The sequence below is a fragment of the Kogia breviceps genome, chromosome 14 (assembly GCF_026419965.1).
Source record: "Kogia breviceps isolate mKogBre1 chromosome 14, mKogBre1 haplotype 1, whole genome shotgun sequence".
Lineage (NCBI taxonomy): Eukaryota > Metazoa > Chordata > Mammalia > Artiodactyla > Physeteridae > Kogia > Kogia breviceps.
In genome coordinates this window covers 74,775,863-74,793,504 of record NC_081323.1, presented here as the reverse complement: position 1 = coordinate 74,793,504, position 17,642 = coordinate 74,775,863, and the positions used below count along the sequence as shown (strand labels likewise).

Sequence of the window (17,642 nt, the reverse complement as noted above, 5' to 3'; positions counted from 1 at the left end):
CCCCTGCTCAGGCCGGCCCGGAAATGCGGCTGCGGCCCGAAACCCAGGCGGCCGGCCCCACGGCCGGGGCCTGGTAGCCCCCTTCTCCTCCCGCGGTCCTCGAAGGGACGAGGATCTGAGGAACCTGACGTGACGTAGGGTTAGGAAGGAGATGGTGTCTGGACGCACGCCCCCGGGAAATAATAGTCATAATTATCTGCGTTTACACACCGCCCGTGCCCCACTCCCTTAATCCCCACAGCAGTCCTAGGAGGCAGCTTCTGCTGTTGTTCCCATTTTACCGGGAAACTGAGGTACACAGAGGTCTAGCAGCTCTCCAAAGCTTATCCAGCTGATAAGAGGTAAAGCTGAGATTCTCACTTTGGCCCGATTCCACGGTTCTTGCCACAGCATCAGGGCCAGGTTCTTGGATGGGAAGAGCTAAAGGTATCCATCCGTGTTAGAACCCTGGGAGCCAGAGCCTCAGAACAAGGCGATTCCTACTGTCGTGCATCACCTCCTCTCGGCAGTCTCCTCTGATGTCCTGCCCATCCAGGCTGGGTTAGGTATCTTTCCCTCTCACCTCTGGACTGGGTTGAAAATGACAATGTCCATTTAAACATGTGCCTGCCACGCTAGGCTTGTCTTGTTCCTTGCACTGGCTCCAATACCCAGCCTGGCCTATAGTTAATAACTTCTTTGTGAAATATGTGATTCATTAAATGAATAAGGTAGTAGGGCTAACGAGGGTTGAGGAATTCGAGAAGCTTCTGGAGTGGGAGACCTGGTAATGGAAGGCTGGAATGGCTGAGGTAGCAGATGGGTCAGCCATGCCCATCCTCTGAAGCCAGGTGATGTGGCTGGCTCACAGGGGCAAGGCAAGTCTCTTGCTGTGTGCTTGGGGCTCTTAATGTCCTCAGGAGAATGGAACCATTGTGGCTCTGATGGGGCAGGGGGCCTTGCAAGGGACATTCCCGAGGAGAGTGGAGGCCAGGTTGGCACAGGGTGTGGCATTACTCTGGGTCTGGAATGTTGTAGAACCAGTGGGTCAGGGTGGTTAGGGCCTCGGACTCTGGCCCTCAGCTGGCCTCTTCTGCCACAAGCTGCCATCTTTGTAGTCTTCTAGGATATAACCCCTCACACCTTCCCCCACTCCCCAAGCACAAAGACGTGACTGAGAAGAATACGTTTATTGGGGAAGAGAAATAGAGGAGAGGGTGAGCACCTCTGGGTTAGGAGGCCAGGGCAGGTGGTCCATGGTTGTCCAGGTAGCGCCTCAGGGCTGTCGGGTAATCAGTTATGACGCCAGTGGCCCCCAGGCGGAAGGCCACTTCAAAATCTGACTCTTCGTTAAGGCACCAAAATACCACCTAGTGGGGAGGGAGGGGCTTGTAGTTTCCCAACAACTTTACCTAGCGCTTCCCCTTGTATCCAGATGCTGGGAGCTCTCCTCCTCTGTGGAGACCACCCAGCAGTGCTATGCTGGAGCTGACTGTCACATTTTCAGGAATTTTGCAAACTGGTTATTAAATACAGCCATTATTAAGTATTACATTATATAAACATACAATTCAATAAATTATATTAAAAACAAAGGTAATAAATACAACTCATCACTTCCTAATTATTTTACCACATTTTACTGTTACCCATGTTCTGGAGGTTATCTATATGTATCAAATGTATAAGATGGAAATAGTATATAATGGTGTGCACATCTCTTCCCAACTCTGTTCTGTGAATCCATGTTGGTGCCTGAAATTGGCCAAGGTGGGAGTATATACAGCAGGGAAATTACCTAATGTTCAAATCAAGGGGTTTCTTCCCCCCTGGGACAGCTGAGAGTGGAATGTTTACCAGCCTGCCTCCAGCCTGCCCACATCCTGCTGCTCTACATCTTCCCTGCCTTCTGAGTCCTCTCCTGTGGGCACTGAAGTAGGTGGAGCTGGTATTTGCACCCCGGGCTAAGTCACTGGATGGACCTCTCAGTTTCTTAATTTCACAAATGAGAGTGATGGTCTAACCTCTCAGTGTTATGGTGAAGACCGTGGAGCAGGAGGCCTGACCTGAAAGAGCTATGTCATCCCCATGCCTTGCTCACCCCAACATCCAATCAGTGGCCGAGTCTGGCCTGTCTGTGACTTAACCCTTCCATCCATCCCCGCTGCTGCCGCCTAAGCCTCAGTCCTGTCAGTGGCAGCATGAGGCGCCTAGTGAGACTCTGCTTCCACACTGGCCCCCCACGATCCCTTCTCCACGTGGTGGCCAGAGTGACCCTCACTCGACAAGCCTTAATTGAATCAGGTCTCTCCCCTGCTGAAGGCCCTCAAAAGCTTCCCTCTCCTTTGGGCTGAAGTCCAGGTTCCTTACTGAGGTTCACAGGCTGCCTGCCGCAGCCTCTCCTGCCTTCTCCAGCTCCCCTGGTGCCACTTCCTCCAGACTGCAGCCTGGTGGGACCCCTCTCAGTTCCTCTGCTAGCCTCTTGCTTCTCCTGACCTTCCCACATGCTGAGCCTCCTGCTGAGATGCTCTCCCTTTCCCCTCCCTGCCAGCCGGCTCCTCACTGCTTCTAGAAGGGGTTCTCTGACCCCACAGACCACGGCACTCTTCTTCCTTTCTGTCCACTGGCTGCCCCTGCGATGCCTGCTTTTCCTCCTCCTCTGCCCCTGATGGTAAAGCTCCCTGCTCCTTCCCCGGGACCACAGCGCCTGGAACTGTGTTCTCAACAGAGTCAGTTCCCAACAAAGGTTTGCTAATTAAATGACCTGGTCAGAGCTGATGCTCCGCAGGTTGGAGGAGGGGGTGGCCTGGGCTGGTCTTCCCCTTCTCTGGTCTCTTCCCAACCCCCCACATCAGGGATCAGGACAGTTCAATACATCATCATTATCGGAACGGCTAGCCTTTATCAAGCCCTTACTAAGTATCGGCTACATATCCAGAAGAGTTAAATATATCATTATCCCCATTTTACAGATGAAGAAACTGAGACTCAGAAGGTGATCTGCCCAAGTGACCCAGCCAGTTAATAAAAGAGCTGTGACTGGAACGCCGTGCTGGGCCCACACTGTGAACAACCCAATTGCTCACCTGCACCCCTCGCTGCTCTAGGTGTTGGATCAGACTTTTCCTCATGATGAGCCTGGTGGGGGGCGGGGTAGCAAAGGCTGTGATGAGAGGGGACTAAGGAGAAGGGCGGGTCTCTGTGGGATCCCTCCACCCAGCCTTCTCACCCGCCTCACCATTTGGAAACCACAGCCGCCAGCTGATTCAGCCCAGAGCAGGAAAATGGGAAGTAGGTCCTGAGGAGAGGTGGTGTCGTGGTCAGCCCCTTGGGTCTCTCTCTGTCACAGGGGTGGGGTGGGGGTGGTGGTGACCGCCCCCCAACCTGTATAACCCCAATCCCTCTAGAAGAACCTCTGCGGCTGCCCAGAGCAACAGGTCACCCATTGCTCAGTGACTTGCTACTCCGGTATCCTTGACTCCATGCTTTGAGGGTTTGCCCCTCCCCCCACCGTTTTACAGAAGAAGAAACTGAGTCTTGGAGAACTAAAGTGACTTGCCCGAGGTCACAAAGCAAATCCATGGTAGGGCCAGGGCCACGAGCCGGACCCAGCTTGATTCCCAAACTGGATACGCAGCTGGAGGTCCTCCTGGTTAGGCCTGACCAACTTCCTGAGACCAGACAGCATTTTAATCGGTCGGCTACTTGTCCCTAATTGTTCCACTCCAGAGTGACTTTAGTTTTTTTAAATGATGAATTTGTTGTTGTTGTTGTTATTGTCGTTTTTTGTTTTGTTTCGTTTTGTTTGGCTGAGCTGTGAGGCATGCGGCACCTTAGTTCCCCGACCAGGGACTGAACCCGTGCCCCCTGAGGTGGAAGCGCGGAGTCCTAACCACTGGGCCTCCAGGGAAGTCCCGGGGTGACCTTAGAGGCTTTCACAGTGTCCCAGGGCAGGCTCCGCTGTGTGACCTTGGGCAAATTACAGAACATCTCTGAGCCTCAGATTCTCCATGGGGGTCATGATTCCTGTTATCTCCTGAGGGTGCTGCAAGGTAAGGCTCAAATAAACTAAAGGATGTGAAAACTTTACCTTGCAAACCCTGTATAAAAAGTTAGGTAGGGCTTCCCTGGTGGCGCAGTGGTTGAGAGTCCGCCTGCCGATGCAGGGGACACGGGTTCGTGCCCCAGTCTGGGAAGATCCCACGTGCCGCAGAGCGGCTGGGCCCGTGAGCCATGGCCGCTGAGCCTGCACGTCCGGAGCCTGTGCTCCGCAACGGGAGAGGCCACAGCAGTGAGAGGCCCGCGTGCCGTGTGCGCGCGCACACACACACACACACACACAAAATTTAAAAAAAAAAGTTAGGTACACCAAGTTTGTAGTGTAATGATCTCTTTGTGGCAAGGGATGATGGCGGTTGGCTGGGAGCTTCCCTCAGGACGACAGAGGGGAGCAGAAAGCACTGGGGCCACCACAGAGGAGGTCTCAGAGGGCAAAGGGAGGGTCCCGGCCTGAGAGCTGGTGAAGTATCCAAATTCCTGATACTTTGCCCAGCTGTTACTTTGTTAATCCTTGTCCCCAAGCAGGAAAATGCTTGCCTTTCTGTTTGAGAATCAGAGTGATGCTGTAATTAATAAATATTTGTCTTCCCACCCAGACTGTAAGCTCATGAAGGGCCTCTCCCCACCCACATTGGTCTTATTTACTAGTGTAAGTGCACCTGAAACAGAGTAGGCATTCAATAACTCTTTGTTGGATGACTAGATGAACAATGAACCTTTGTCCTAAAACTCCATCCACATCAATGCACATCTGCATAGGATTTCAGGGGGTCCGTGTCCCCCTTAGTATTCATGAATGCTTGGTGAGACCACTGTCTTCAAAGGACCCCGGATGGGAGATTATCCTTGAGGGTAGCCAGGGAGCTGGGGACACTGGATCTCCTGCTCCACACGGGACCCTGCACAATGGGGTCTGAAGTGGGGGGGGGGGGTGTTTTTAAAAAAAAACTCTTACTTTTATATTGCAACATAATTGATTAACAATGTTGTGTGAGTTTCCGGTATAGGGTGGAGGGGGGTTTTGGGGGACAGAAGCCTGGGGGAGAATGAGGGAGGGAGACGGGGACCCTGTAGGTACCTGTTGATGATGGTGGGCAGGAAAGAGATGAGGAACCGCTCAGGGATCGAGATGAAGGGCAGCAGCCCCAGGTAATACAGCAGCAGCACCCAGAATCCTCGGCTTATTGTGAAGGCGGTAGGCATCTCGGGGTTCTGGAAGCCAAGGGGAAGCGAGAAAGGGGATCAGTTGGGCTGCACGCTTGGGCTGCAGTTTTCAACATTCAGGAAACCCTAGTGCCTGCAGGATCAAAGCCACATCTTGGACCAGCGTTCCAAGCCTAGAGCCCACTCCCTGTCCCTCTGGCATGCCTTTGCTCACACACCTTCCCCACCTCACCTGCTCTCCAAAACCCAACCCTGGAGACCCTGCTCAGGGCTCCTGCGGAACCCCCACTCCTATGGCCTAAGCCCGTTTGGGAGGGGCAGTGGGCGCAGAGGGGGATAAGGGACTCACAGCGGCCTTGCACTTCTTCATGACTGAGCTCTTCTCCGAGGCCCAGATGGTGATTTCATCGCGTTCATAGTGCCTCACCAGGCCTGCTATCTGGGAGGAGGAGGAGGTGATGGGGAGTCAGGCCTCCATCCAGCCCTGGGCCCTCGCCCACCCCTGCCCGCAGCACCACCTTGCGAATGAGCTCTTCATTTTGCTCTTTGACTTCCACGCTCATGGGCGTCCGCGGGAACCTCCGGAACACGTCCTCCAGACGCACCATGTGCCTGTCTGACCCGTGTGCCAAGTGGCCTGAGGGGTTGTGGGAAGAAGGATCAGAGAAGGACTGCTGGGGGGCGGGGGGTGCAAGCCCGGGGGGAGGGCGTGGGTCCCAAAGGGGAAAAGAGGGCAGGAGGTTGAGGCCACGATCCCACTCCAGCTGGCTCAGCCCGGCGCTGACAGCCCACACGCTCACCCGGCGAGAAGTAAACCTCCAGCTCTTCCTTGTAGAGGGGCAGCTCCTGTAGGGAGAGCAGGGAGCATGTCACCAGGAGTCCCGCGTGGAGGCACGGTGGTTCTCTGGGCACGGTTGGGGTGCTGGGGCGAGGCCCACCTCAAAGTCCAGACTGCCCACATCCCTATTCACGCCTGACTGGCGGGACAGGTTCTTGTCGTGTGACACCACCACCACGCCATCCCGAGTCAGCTGGCAGTCGAGCTCCAGGAGGTCGGCTCTCTGGGCCATGGCGCTATGGGAGCGAAGGTCAGTGAGCGGCCGAGGGATGGGGGATGCGCCAGACAGCAGGGCGGTGGGGACGTTTAGGGGAACATGGGGCAGTTCTGGCCGGATGTGCAGGCTGTGCACTGCATGACTCCAGGGGGCTCCAGTCACCTGGAGCAGGAAGTGAACGGCACCCCTTAGCGTCATGCCTTGTACAGCCGGCACAACCTTACCCGGCAGCTTGGCCAGGCTGGTGGACTCACTTCTCCATGGCCTCCATGGTGTTCTCCAGGCGCTCTCCAGATCCTGTGTGGGGCACCAAGGGTGGGTTCCTGTGGCCTGGCCCCGCCCCTGTAGGCCACGTTGATCACCCTCTTCTTCCCTGTTCCACATCCTGCCCTGCCACCTGGCTCTCTGCCCACCTCGAACTCTGCCCTCCTTTAACATCCTGCCCTTTGGACCTACCCCTCTCTGCTGTCCACCCTGGCACCTGCCTTGCTATCCTCACTCCGTCCTCAGGAGCCCCCACCCCCTGTCTACCCCAGCCCAGCTCACCTCCCCGGTGGGCCCCCAGGCGGGGACAGAAGGCTGAAACCCATGGCGTATGCAGCAGGCGAGGCCGGCGCAGGAAGAAGATGGAGAGCATGACATAGCTGCTCAGGGCAGGCAGGGCGTAGTACAGCAGAGGACTCATGGCCGTGCTGCTTCTTCAGGCTCTGGCTGCCGCAAGCTGAACCATTCCCGATGGACTGTGCTGCCTCGCTGACTGCCTGGCTGATGTAGGCTGGCTCCACCACCGGCTGCCACCACACCCCTTGGGACCTGCTGAGCCTGCTTCTGGCCTGAGGCCAGACTGCAGGGCTCAGCTAGGGTTGGGGTAGAGGCAGAGGTAGAGGCCAGGCAGCTCTGGCCCACGTATCCCAAGCCCTTCACACACCCCAGAATCCCTCTCTCTGTGGCCACACTGGGGAATCAAGTCCCCCCCCCGTCCCCCACCAGCTCTGCTACAACACTCCCCCTTCCCACTGGTTGTGTGCGCCCAGGGTATATAACATGCCACCTCTTGCCATTTCCCGAGAAGCTGGGGGTGTATAGTGTGTCCCTGAGTCACTCCAGAATCACCCCCAGCCAGTTAAGACAGGAAGCCATTAGAGCGGGGACAGGACAGTGACTAAGGGGGAAATTGACCCCACTCTGCCTAGGAGTCCAGAACTCCTTACACTCCCATCCTCAACCCTGGCCAGCGAGGGACCAAAGGCCACCACTCCAGGTAAAGCCACAGGTGGGAAGCAGCGGGGCTGGAGACTCAGTCCTCAAAGCAGCAAGGGTTACGGTCAGGGCATCGGCGAACACAGACAGAGCCAGGGCCATCCATAGACACACCTCTATATTTATATATTAGATACAGGCACGGGGTGGGCAGGGGCACTGGGCTCTCCACGTGCCCCCGCCTCCACTTCTGTTCACCCACACACAGAAGCAGCGGGGACGTTAGATGTGGCAGCTTTGTGGGGGAGGGTTTAGGTCTGCTCCTCAGGGACACTAGTCCTTGAGCCTTAGGAATGTTCCTTCAGGGAAAATGGGGTGGGGTTTTAATGAGCTGAGTGGGGCAGGGCTGGCCCTGAGTCCCCACTCAGTGTCCTCTGTGTCCCTCCCCCACTGCCCCTCAGTAGGTCCTGGGGCAGCCTGAGCCCTTGAATTCCAGAACTACCAGAGACTGGGAGAGCCGGGCAGACGGTGGCAGAGCAGCAGAGGGGCATTTGCTTTGGGGCCACCTGAGCCCCTCAGGTCCTCAGGTGAGGGGGGAGGGCGCGTTGGCCTGCCTGAAGCAGGATGCCTGAGCAAAGCAAAGGGAGGTGGCCAGGCCCGCCCTCTGCCTCGACCTGGGCTGTCGGGGGTCTGGGCTGGGCACAGAGTCCATTTTCTAACAGTCCGGCAGGGGAGGGGCAGGCAGGAGGCAGGGCCTAAACAAAAAGGCAGGCAGGAAAGGAACCATTAGCACCCTTGAGCGGACCTGCCAGAGCCCCGACCTCCACTTCCCTCACTTCGTCCTCACAGCTGAGTGGGATGCAGCTGGGTTTCCTTATCTGTGAATGCGGACAACATTAGTACCCATTTCAAGGTACTGCTATAAGGACTAAGGGAGTTAATACATGCAAATCTCTTACAACAATGCTTGGTGCTTGGGAGGCGTTTGCTCTCATTATCAGAACTGTGTCCAGGAAACTGAGCTGCAGAAAGGTGAGGTGTCTTGCACAATATCACACGGCCCTTATTGAGTATCAGAGCCGGGCTTTGAACCCAGGTGTGTCTGCCTTGCTGCTATCAGGCCACAGCTGGCCAGAGACAGAGAAGAAACTAGAGGAGGGACGGAGAGCAGTGTGGGTGGCGGTAGCCCCAGCCGGGTCCCCCAAAGGTATGGGAACTGCTGAGCTGGACACCAGGTGTGAAAAAGCCTGGCATGTGGGTCAGGCCGGGTGCTGCCGGCTCCTCCCAAAGCAATTACTGACCCACCTCCCTCTCTGCCTATCCTGGGGGAGCCAAAGCCTGGCTCCGTTCCTCAGATGGGTGAGAGGGGGCCCTCAGTGACCTGGGGCTGGAGTGTGCAGGTGGGAGACATGTGGGGCTGGGCGACCACAGGTCTGAGGCTGAGGCAGGCTCTGGCCCTTCTGCTGCCACCGTACACGTGGCTCACGGACGTGAGCCAGCTTGTGACTGCGTGGCGGCGTGCTGGGCACCCTGGTCTCAGGGTGGATCTGTGCATGGCTGGTGGGGAGCACTCACCAGGCCCCAGGGAGCAGAGGCATCTGTCCAGGTTAGGGGGCCTCCAGCACCCCAGGCTGGAAACGGGCTGTCTCCTGGAAGATGAGCTCCTTCAGCCGCTCCTTGGGTAGATCATCCAGCTCCATGTCGAAGGTGAAAGGCTCCTCGGCCACTGGCTGGGGTGGCAAAGAAGTGGGGAGGCTCAGGACAGGGACTGAGGGATGCCCACCCATCCACCTACCTGCCAGCCCTGCTGCTGGTGGCTGGCCCACCTCATCTGTTGGGTCATAGTACTGCTCCAGGTAGGGGTGAGCCAGTGCTTCTTCCACTGTGATCCGTTTGTTGGGGTTAAAGGTCAACATCCGGTCCAGCAGGTCAAGAGCTAGGGAAGCGCAGGTGTCGGGGGTCAAAGGGAAGGTCAGAGGAGCTCCCAGAAGCACTGCTTTTCTTCTCTGTGTCCAGAGGCCCAGGTAGCTACTGGGCTCATGTACCTTCTTCTACACCCGGTTTTTATCATATACCAGCCCCCAAGTCTCTCTCACCTTTGGGGTCCGACTTGGGAAAAAGCTTGGCCCAGGCCACCTTGGTCTTGGAGGGTAGAGACTGTAGGTAGTTTCGGGCCTTCATGTTGATGATACAATTCAGGTCCTCCTGGGAGGGGGAGCCCAGGATACCTGTAGGTAAAGCAAGTGACTTGGCGAGCAATCTCTCCCTTCTGGGAACAGAAGGTGCCAGGAACAAGAGCCTCCACCAACCTGCTCCAGGCCACCAGCCAGTACTATGGTGGTGAAGAGCAAGGGGTCTGGTTTTGGGCAGCCCTAGGTTCAAATCCCAGCCCTAGCACTTCCTAAGCATGGGGTGTATGTAGCCTTACTGTTCCCGTCTATCAAATGGGGACAGTATCTATACCTCAGTGAACTACTGTGAAATGCTGTAGGGGCCCCACACATGGTCGTCCCCCTGACCTGACTCCCACAGACTCAGTGACCCTGACCCTAAAGAAATCTCACCTCCAATAAGTGAAATCTCCCTCCCACTCAGCTGGCCAGTCCCCCCTCACCCAGAATGTGATTGAGCTGGTCCAGGTAGTGCTTGCCCGGGAAGATGGGCCGGTTGGAAAGCATCTCAGCCAGAATGCAGCCCACAGACCAGATGTCGATGGACTTGGTGTAGCCCTGGGGAGGAGGAGAAAGTGGTGGGCTCCTGGGCCAGCCTCAACCTGTTGTTGAGCCAACCCTGATGTTTGGGCCTACCCACGACCCCTGACCTAGGCTCAACACCAGCCAGGGAGGCAGAGGGCAGAGGCCCAGAGGAGCTAATCCACAGTTTCTTTCCAGAGCCCTAGGACCAGGAAAATGTGACGAGGCCTGGGGGTAGACTTCCTGCATCATGGGGATCAGTGCCTGACTTAGAGATGGCTCCAGGGCTTTCTGGGACACAGCCCCTTCCCTTCAGGGGTGGGTGGCCCCCCTACCTTGGAGTTAAGCATGATCTCTGGGGCCCGGTACCAGCGTGTGGCCACGTATTCCGTCAGAAAGCCAGTGTGGTCGTGCTCAGGATCGGCAATCCGGGCAAGACCAAAATCACAGATCTAGAATGCAACCCAGGCTACTGAGCTCGGTGCTCAAGGCCTCCTGGGCCCAAGTGATCGTATCAGCGTGTCTCTGCCCATGCTGTTCCCTTTGCTTGCGATACTCTCCTACCTATGGGGGGGGTGCGTGCTGGGCACCTGCAAGCCTGAGACCCCAGGGGTAGGAGGAGACCGGCCCTCAACCCTCTGACCTTAAGGTCGCAGGTGGTGTTGATGAGCAGGTTGGAGGGCTTTAAATCACGGTGGAGCACGTTGGCGGAGTGGATATACTTGAGGCCCCGCAGGATTTGGTAGAGGAAATAGCAGATGTGGTCGTTGCTCAGCTGCTGGCTTTTAAGCAACTTGTACAGGTCTGTCTCCATCAGGTCTTGCACAATGTAGCTGAGGTTGGTGCCAGAGACCCCCCAGATTGGGGCAGCGAGAGGCACTTGGTTAAGAAGAAGAGCCTTTGGTGAACAGGCTTCATATCCTTCCAGCTGATGCCCCTGGGACTCAACAGATGTGCCAACTCATATCATGAGCTGGGCAAGGCCCATACTTAGCAGTTGGGCTCGAGGCCTCTGCCGGATCTCACCCAGAGACCCTGACCAGAGCACTTCAGTTCTGTGGCCTCGGTTTCCCTACTGGGAGAACAGGGCTAATAAACTGTGGGAAGCAGGAGAATGTCCCATTTAAGAGCAGTAACTCTGGAGTTCACCTGCCAGTGTGTGAATCCCCACTGCCCTGCTCATTGGCTTTATGGCCTCAACCTGTCTGCACCTCTATTTCCTCATTTGCAAAGTAAGGGAAAAAAATTGTTCTTTAGAAAGTGGTTGTGAACATTAGCTGAGAGATGACACATGTAGAGCGGCCAGCCCAGTGCCTGGCATGTTGTAAGTGCTCGGCAAACATGAACTAGTACTGCTGTTATAAAAGCCTGAGCCGCATGAGTCTTGAGAAGGTTAAATGAGATAATGTATGAACACCATCTGGCATGCAATAAATGTTTGCTTAAAAATAAATGCCTGCGTTATGGCAATGGTTTGTGCAAGACGATGAGGAGAAACTCCCCACTGCACGCTCCTACTCAGGGTGCGTGGCCATACATCCAAAGACAGAGGAGTAAATGTCCTTTTATATTCTAAGATAAAAAGACTACACATAAATAAACAAATAAATATCATGTGGTTTGTTTCTGGAAGACTAAATTAGGGCTGTCTTTCAGAATCAGCCTCCAAAGGGCCTTCTGAGGACACCTGGACCAACCCTGCTGTTTTAAAGATGAGGAGGCCCAGCACGATGCAGTGACCTGGTTAAGGTCACACGGCAAGCTGGGGGTGAATGTGGAGATTTCCTGCCCACGGTTTGTGGTGGAAGCTGCAGACGGGTGCAATACTAATCCTCACTTTTGGGTGGAGGACTGGGACTGGCTGGGGTGGGTGGGGCAGGGGAGAGGTGATGGGTGTTATAAGCTGCTCGCAGAGCCAGGCAGGAAGTGGACAACAAACTAGGAAAGCAATGTGGGGGGAGGGCAACAAAGGCAAGGCTGTCCCTCCAGGGGCAAGGTGCAAGTCCACAGGGGATTGGGGTGGGGCTCTGAGCGGGAAGTCCCAGAGAGAGAACAGGTTCTCATTTGGGGGAGAGGAGGAGGTAGCAACAGAAGCACTTGATTTTATTGAGGCTTTCTGAGTCTCAGTTGCCTCATCTTTGAAATGGAGCTGATGAGACCCATCTCATAGGGCAGTTGGGAGTTAGAATAAGAAATGTCAAAGCACTCGGCTTGCACTGCACCAGACTCATAGTAGCCCCTCCAAAAAGGGCAGTTTTCTTCCTTCCTGCCTTCCTTCCAGTCTGAGGACCCAGAGGAGAAAGAATCACCGTCTGTTAAACAAAAAAAACTGACTGTGGGCAGAGGCTGGATCTCATCACAGAATTGCAGATGTCAGAAGACAAAGCTCCCATAGAGATCATCTTGCCCAGCCCCCTACTGAGGCAGAACTCGGAGAAGAGACTTGCCCAGGGCCATACTGCCTGGCTGCAGCAGGCTAGGATTCACCTGAGGCCTCCCCATCGTCCTCTTACACTCTGTGGCCTCTTTACTGCTGGAAAGTTTCTTTTACTGGGTTTGTTTTGGAGGGTGGTAGGGAAGAAGGAAACAGAAAACAAGCCAACATTCTCCCAGCCCAGCTCTGAGGCTGTGCCTGGCCAGCCATCTGGCCAAGGTGAAGGATACACATCCCTCATGGCTTCCAGGGTGGGTGCCCGCAGAATGTCTCGGATGCCGATGACGTTCTCATGGCGGAAGCGCAGCAAGATCTGGATCTCTCGCAATGTACGCTGGCAGTAGGTCTGATGCTCAAAGGGGCTGATTTTCTTGATGGCCACTCGAGTCTTGCGCACGTGGTCGTAAGCTGAGCTGAGAGGGCCAGAGAAGTTGTTGGCGTGGCCTTACAAAAGGGGGAGTCCAGGCCCAGTGGCCCCACCCAGGTCTTGGCAGGGAGGGGAGGGAGCAGGAGAGACTCTGGCCAGTCATAAACAATGCTGGTTCCTTCCTGCTGCGAAGGCCTGGGATCTCCAGGGAGAAAGCTGGGGACCAGCCAGGCAGCCCTTCAGTGACTTCACAAACAGAGGAAGAGACTGACCGATCACTGACTTCCCCTCTCCTCAACCCTTTCCATTCTAGTTGCCCTGACCCCTCATCCTCCCCTTCCCAGGATGGGCTCCCTCAACCCAAGGCAGGTCCAGGGGGTGGGAGGTGTGGAGGACGTACAGCGAGGCAAATACAGTGAGAAGGAGGGAATCATAGGAGGGACTGGAGAGAAGGGATAGGCAGGGCAGGGGTGGGTGTCAGGGGGAGGTTCCTGGGCAGCAGAGTTATTCCCAGATGAACAAAGGCCCAGAGCACCCAGTGGGGCTGGGAGAACTCACAGACCCCCTCCTAAAAGTTGCAGGAAGGCATTCCTGGACCCCTCATTGCTCACTGGGTCCCTGGCCCCAGGCCCAAAGCCCCACCCCACCCTGCCTAGCCCTGAGCTCTGATCTTTTCTCTCAAACTCCTTGGCAAGCCTCACTGAGGGGCGGGTTCCAAGGCATCCTCTCCCCAGTGAAGGGTCCTTCACTCCTTCACTAAGGATATTACCTCCCCCACAAGACTTATTCTCTTCTCCTCACCCCGTGTCTATAGTATCCCCAAGGTCCCCACAGCTCCCCCACATATACTCAGATGCCCCTCCCTTTATAGAATGGTGGGTTCAAAGCTCCCAAGCCCCCTCTCCTTAGATTTTACGCAGCGCCCCCTCCCCCAGAAAGCACTCAAAGGCCCTCTCCCTGGGACGCTCCCCAGCCTCCTGAAGCCTCAGCTTCTTCAGGATGCTCAGAGTCTCCAAGGTCCAGAGAGCTCTCAGCAACCCTCCCTGCCCCCTCCCTCGGAGCCTCGTCCCCAAAGACGCCCCCTCCCCCAGAACGCCCCTCACCTGACCATGCCATACGCGCCCTCGCCGATGTACTGCAGCTGCGTGTAGCGCGGGCCCACGTCGAACGGCTGCCCCTTTACTATCTCTACTTCCCCCGGGACCCCCGGGCCGACCCCATCAGTTCCCCGAGGCTCCCCGCCCCCGCCCCCCTGAGCCGCCGCCGCCGCCGCCGCCATCTCCACTCCTCCCCTCCCGCCCGCCCGCCTCCCCCCGGCGGCCCCGCCCGAGGCCCCGCCCCTTCCCGCCCGCCCTGTCACCCGCGGAGCCTGGCGCGCCAGGCCCCGCCCCCGCCCGCCCCCGTCACGTGACCTCCACCCCGCGCCCAGCTTAAGGAGCCTGGTCCTTGGCACCTGTCGGCTCCGTCTACTCCAGTCAACCTAGAAGCTCCCCAGGACCATCTTGAGACTGTCCAGACCCTCCCCACGAATGCAGACCAGTAGGGCCGCCCGGTGACCTCACCCAGAGCCACCCAGCAAATGAGTGCTGGACCAGGGACCAAGACCGGGCCACGTGGCCCCGCTGCCCCCACCAGCCCCACTCAGCCGGAGGAGTGGCCCGGGCCTCGAGATGGAACCTTAAGGGAACCCTCACCAGCCCTCTGGAGTTTGGCCTCCCGGAGCCAGGCCCGATGCTAAGTGATCCAATGAGTATTTCACAGTGGCGGTGGGAGATGGATGCCTCACAGATGTGGCGTGCTTTTCACAGATGAGGAAACTGAAACCTGAGCTGGACAGGGTGACTTGAGAGCTGGAAAACCCAGGCTTCCAGACTCCCAGCGTAATGGCTTTCAGAAGGAGGCCTATCTGAGTGGGCTAGGGACCTGGCCTCAGCAACCAGGCTGTGCCTGTGTCCTGAGGACAGATACTCCCAGCCTATCCTTACATGGAGAGCAGGGGAGAGGTGAGAGAGCTGCGTTGACTGAGTTTGGTGAAAATATACTATTAGGCTTTACTCAAAAACAGCAAGATAGCTAACGTTTTTGTTGTAGTTGGGTTTGGCAGTCCTGTCAAGATCATCACCTTTTGATTCTGTACTAGACTTTATAGTTTACACAATACTTGGTCCACTTCAGTTTCTTCATTAGGACAACCCCACGATGCAGATGTCATCTGCTTTTCTCAGCTGGTTGAGCAGGAGTCATGTCTGTCTTGTTCATCACTGTATACCCCACCCCTCACCCCTACACTCAAATTCAGACCCTCAGAAATTTTTGAATGGCTGAATCGACTCTTACAGAATGGGAAACCTGAGAGTTGGGGAGCTGAGACTCAACATGGTATCTTCTGACACATAAGTAGAGGCTCTTTTTAATTTCATTCTGTCTCCTGGAATCATAGTCTGTTAAAACTGAAGAGAGGGCCCTCAGAGACCATCCAGTCCATCTCCCTCACTTCACAGTGAAAATGTGAGCTAGGACATTCACAGAAACACACCTCCTAGGCTTAAGTAATGTTGTTTTTGTCTTCCTTAGAAGCTGGGAGTAGGTCCTTGTATGCATTAAAGATCAAGAGACATAATGGAACTGTAATTATGATTCTGAAATTGCTCATAATTAGATCCATGGTGAGGCTCTAATTCAGATTGAGACCAAGTTGCTGGTTCCCAATAACCCACAAGTCAGTGAAGGTTCAAGAGGTGCTAATTAGGACTTCCCTGGTGGCGCAGTGGTTAGGAATCCTCCTGCCAATTCAGGGGACACTGGTTCGAGCCCTGGTCTGGGAAGATCCCACATGCCACGGAGCAACTAAGTCCATGTGCCACAGCTACTGAAGTCTGTGCACCACAGCTACTGAAGCCTGCACGCCTAGAGCACATGATCCGCAACAAGAGAACCACCGCAATGAGACGCCCGCGCACCGCAACGAAGAGTAGGCCCCGCTGGCCGCGCGGAGAGAAAGCCTGCGCGCAGCAACAAAGACCCAACACAGCCCAAAATAAATAATTAATTAATTTAAAAAACAAGAGGTGCTAATTAGATCCTTTTTTTTTAAGTTATTCATTTGATAAGCTATTGAATGGTACTGTGTGCAAAGCTCTGAGCTAGGCACTAGGGCTGATAAAAGATTACTGTATAGTGTGAATTAGTGGTTAAGAGCAAGAGCTCTCTGGTGTCAGATTGCCTGGATTAGAATCCCATTTTTGCCACTTGCTATGTTATCCTGGACAGATTACACACTGGCCTCTCTACTCATCGAGTTTCTAATCTTAAAAAGAAATGATAGGACTTCCCTAGTGGCACAGTGGTTAAGAATCCGCCTGCCAAAAGCAATTATACTCCAATAAAGATGTTAAGAAAAAAAAGAAAAGAATCCGCCTGCCAATGCAGGGGACATGGGTTCGAGCCCTGGTCCTCCAGGAAGATCCCACATGCCATGGAGCAACTAAGCCCATGCGCCAAAACTACTGAGCCTGCGCTCTAGGGCCCTCGAGCAGCAACTATGAGCCTGCGTGCCACAACTACTGAAGCCAGCACGCCTAGAGCCCATGCTCCGCAACAAGAGAAGCCACCGCAATGAGAAGCCCGCGCACCGCAACGAAGAGGAGCCCCGTGGCAACTAGAGAAAACCCATGCGCAGCAACAAAGACCCAACGCAGCCAATAAATAAATAAATAAAATTAATTAATTAAAAAAAGAGAAAAGATGCGCATACAGAAATCAATTTAATACAGGATAGATGGATGTAATATATGTAATATACAGATGTGAGATCACTCTAGAGAAGTGAGGAGGGAATAATGGAGGAGGTAGCATCTGCATCCCTGAAAAAGAAGTAGGGTTTCAGAAGGACAGTATGGAGAAAAGGCATCAAGAAGAAGGAGTGACATGAACTACCGCATAGAGGCAGGAGCATGATTTGTCCCGTGTGGCTGCAGTATAAAGGGTTAAGGGGAGTTTAAGGCTGGAGAGGTCGGTTGGGGCCAGGTTGAGGAAGGCCTCCGATTCCCCGAGTTTGGATGTTACTCAGTAAGCAGTAAAAGCCTTTCAGGGACTTTTGCCAGATCATTTTGCAACTATGGGAGAATATAGTGACTCAGAGAAAACACCATGGAGTTGATCGTGGAGCCAGGTTTCCTGAGTAGGAGTGAGTTTCCCAGCATGGGAAAGGCTGGTGTATCCGGAGGGGTGCCTGCCACCTCAGCTGTATCTGAGCCTCATTTAAAGGCGTGTGACTGAGAGTCCCCTCTAGTGGCTGGGGTTGGTACTTCCTTCTTCCTTGGAGATTGGATTGGGATTTCTTAGTCTATTTCATAAATTCATATTCAACGAATAGAGATTGAACATTTATTCTGTGCCAGACACTTATTTTTTTAATAGTTGGAGACTTCAGTACTCCACTTTTTTTTTCTTTTTTTGTTTTTATTTTTTGGCTTGCTGCACGGCTTGCAGGATCTTAGTTCCCCAACCATGGATCAAACCCGGGTTCCTGGCAGTGACAGCACCAAGTCCTACCCGCTGAATGGCCAGGGAATTCCCTGAGCCAGGCACTTTTATGTACTTTATCTCCTGTCATCCTCATAGCAGCCATATGAAGTAGATACTATAAACATTTAACAGAAAAAAAAAAATAAGCAGCAGCTCACTGAACT

General features: G+C 54.8%; 2 protein-coding genes across 6 annotated transcripts; both read right to left on the bottom strand.

Moving 5' to 3' along the window:
• Positions 1-1,154: 1,154 nt before the first annotated feature.
• Positions 1,155-7,623, bottom strand: GDPD3 (glycerophosphodiester phosphodiesterase domain containing 3). Of its 4 annotated transcripts, none has more exons than XR_010836280.1 (10): positions 6,804-7,623; positions 6,512-6,554; positions 6,141-6,276; positions 6,003-6,048; positions 5,721-5,839; positions 5,552-5,641; positions 5,117-5,250; positions 3,213-3,277; positions 3,066-3,117; positions 1,155-1,349 (listed from the first exon to the last, which is right to left on the bottom strand). XR_010836280.1 is itself a non-coding variant. In XM_059037935.2 (10 exons), the coding sequence occupies exons 1-10, from the start codon at positions 6,940-6,942 to the stop codon at positions 1,212-1,214; spliced, it is 957 nt and encodes a 318-aa protein (XP_058893918.1). In that variant the 5' UTR covers positions 6,943-7,623; the 3' UTR covers positions 1,155-1,211. The 4 variants fall into 4 exon arrangements, 3 of the variants coding, with proteins under 3 accessions (XP_058893918.1, XP_066867868.1, XP_066867867.1); XM_059037935.2 differs by having other exon boundaries at positions 3,218-3,277; XM_067011767.1 differs by lacking the exon at positions 6,804-7,623 and having other exon boundaries at positions 3,218-3,277; positions 6,482-6,556.
• On the bottom strand, positions 7,619-14,255 carry MAPK3 (mitogen-activated protein kinase 3). Of its 2 annotated transcripts, XM_059038642.2 has the most exons (9): positions 14,055-14,255; positions 12,815-12,997; positions 10,794-10,983; positions 10,486-10,602; positions 10,072-10,186; positions 9,554-9,685; positions 9,284-9,393; positions 9,033-9,187; positions 7,619-8,212 (listed from the first exon to the last, which is right to left on the bottom strand). In XM_059038642.2, exons 1-8 carry the CDS (start codon positions 14,228-14,230, stop codon positions 9,065-9,067), a joined length of 1,146 nt encoding a protein of 381 aa, XP_058894625.2. In that variant the 5' UTR covers positions 14,231-14,255; the 3' UTR covers positions 7,619-8,212; positions 9,033-9,064. The 2 variants fall into 2 exon arrangements, with proteins under 2 accessions (XP_058894625.2, XP_066867866.1); XM_067011765.1 differs by having other exon boundaries at positions 9,033-9,393.
• Positions 14,256-17,642: the final 3,387 nt, after the last annotated feature.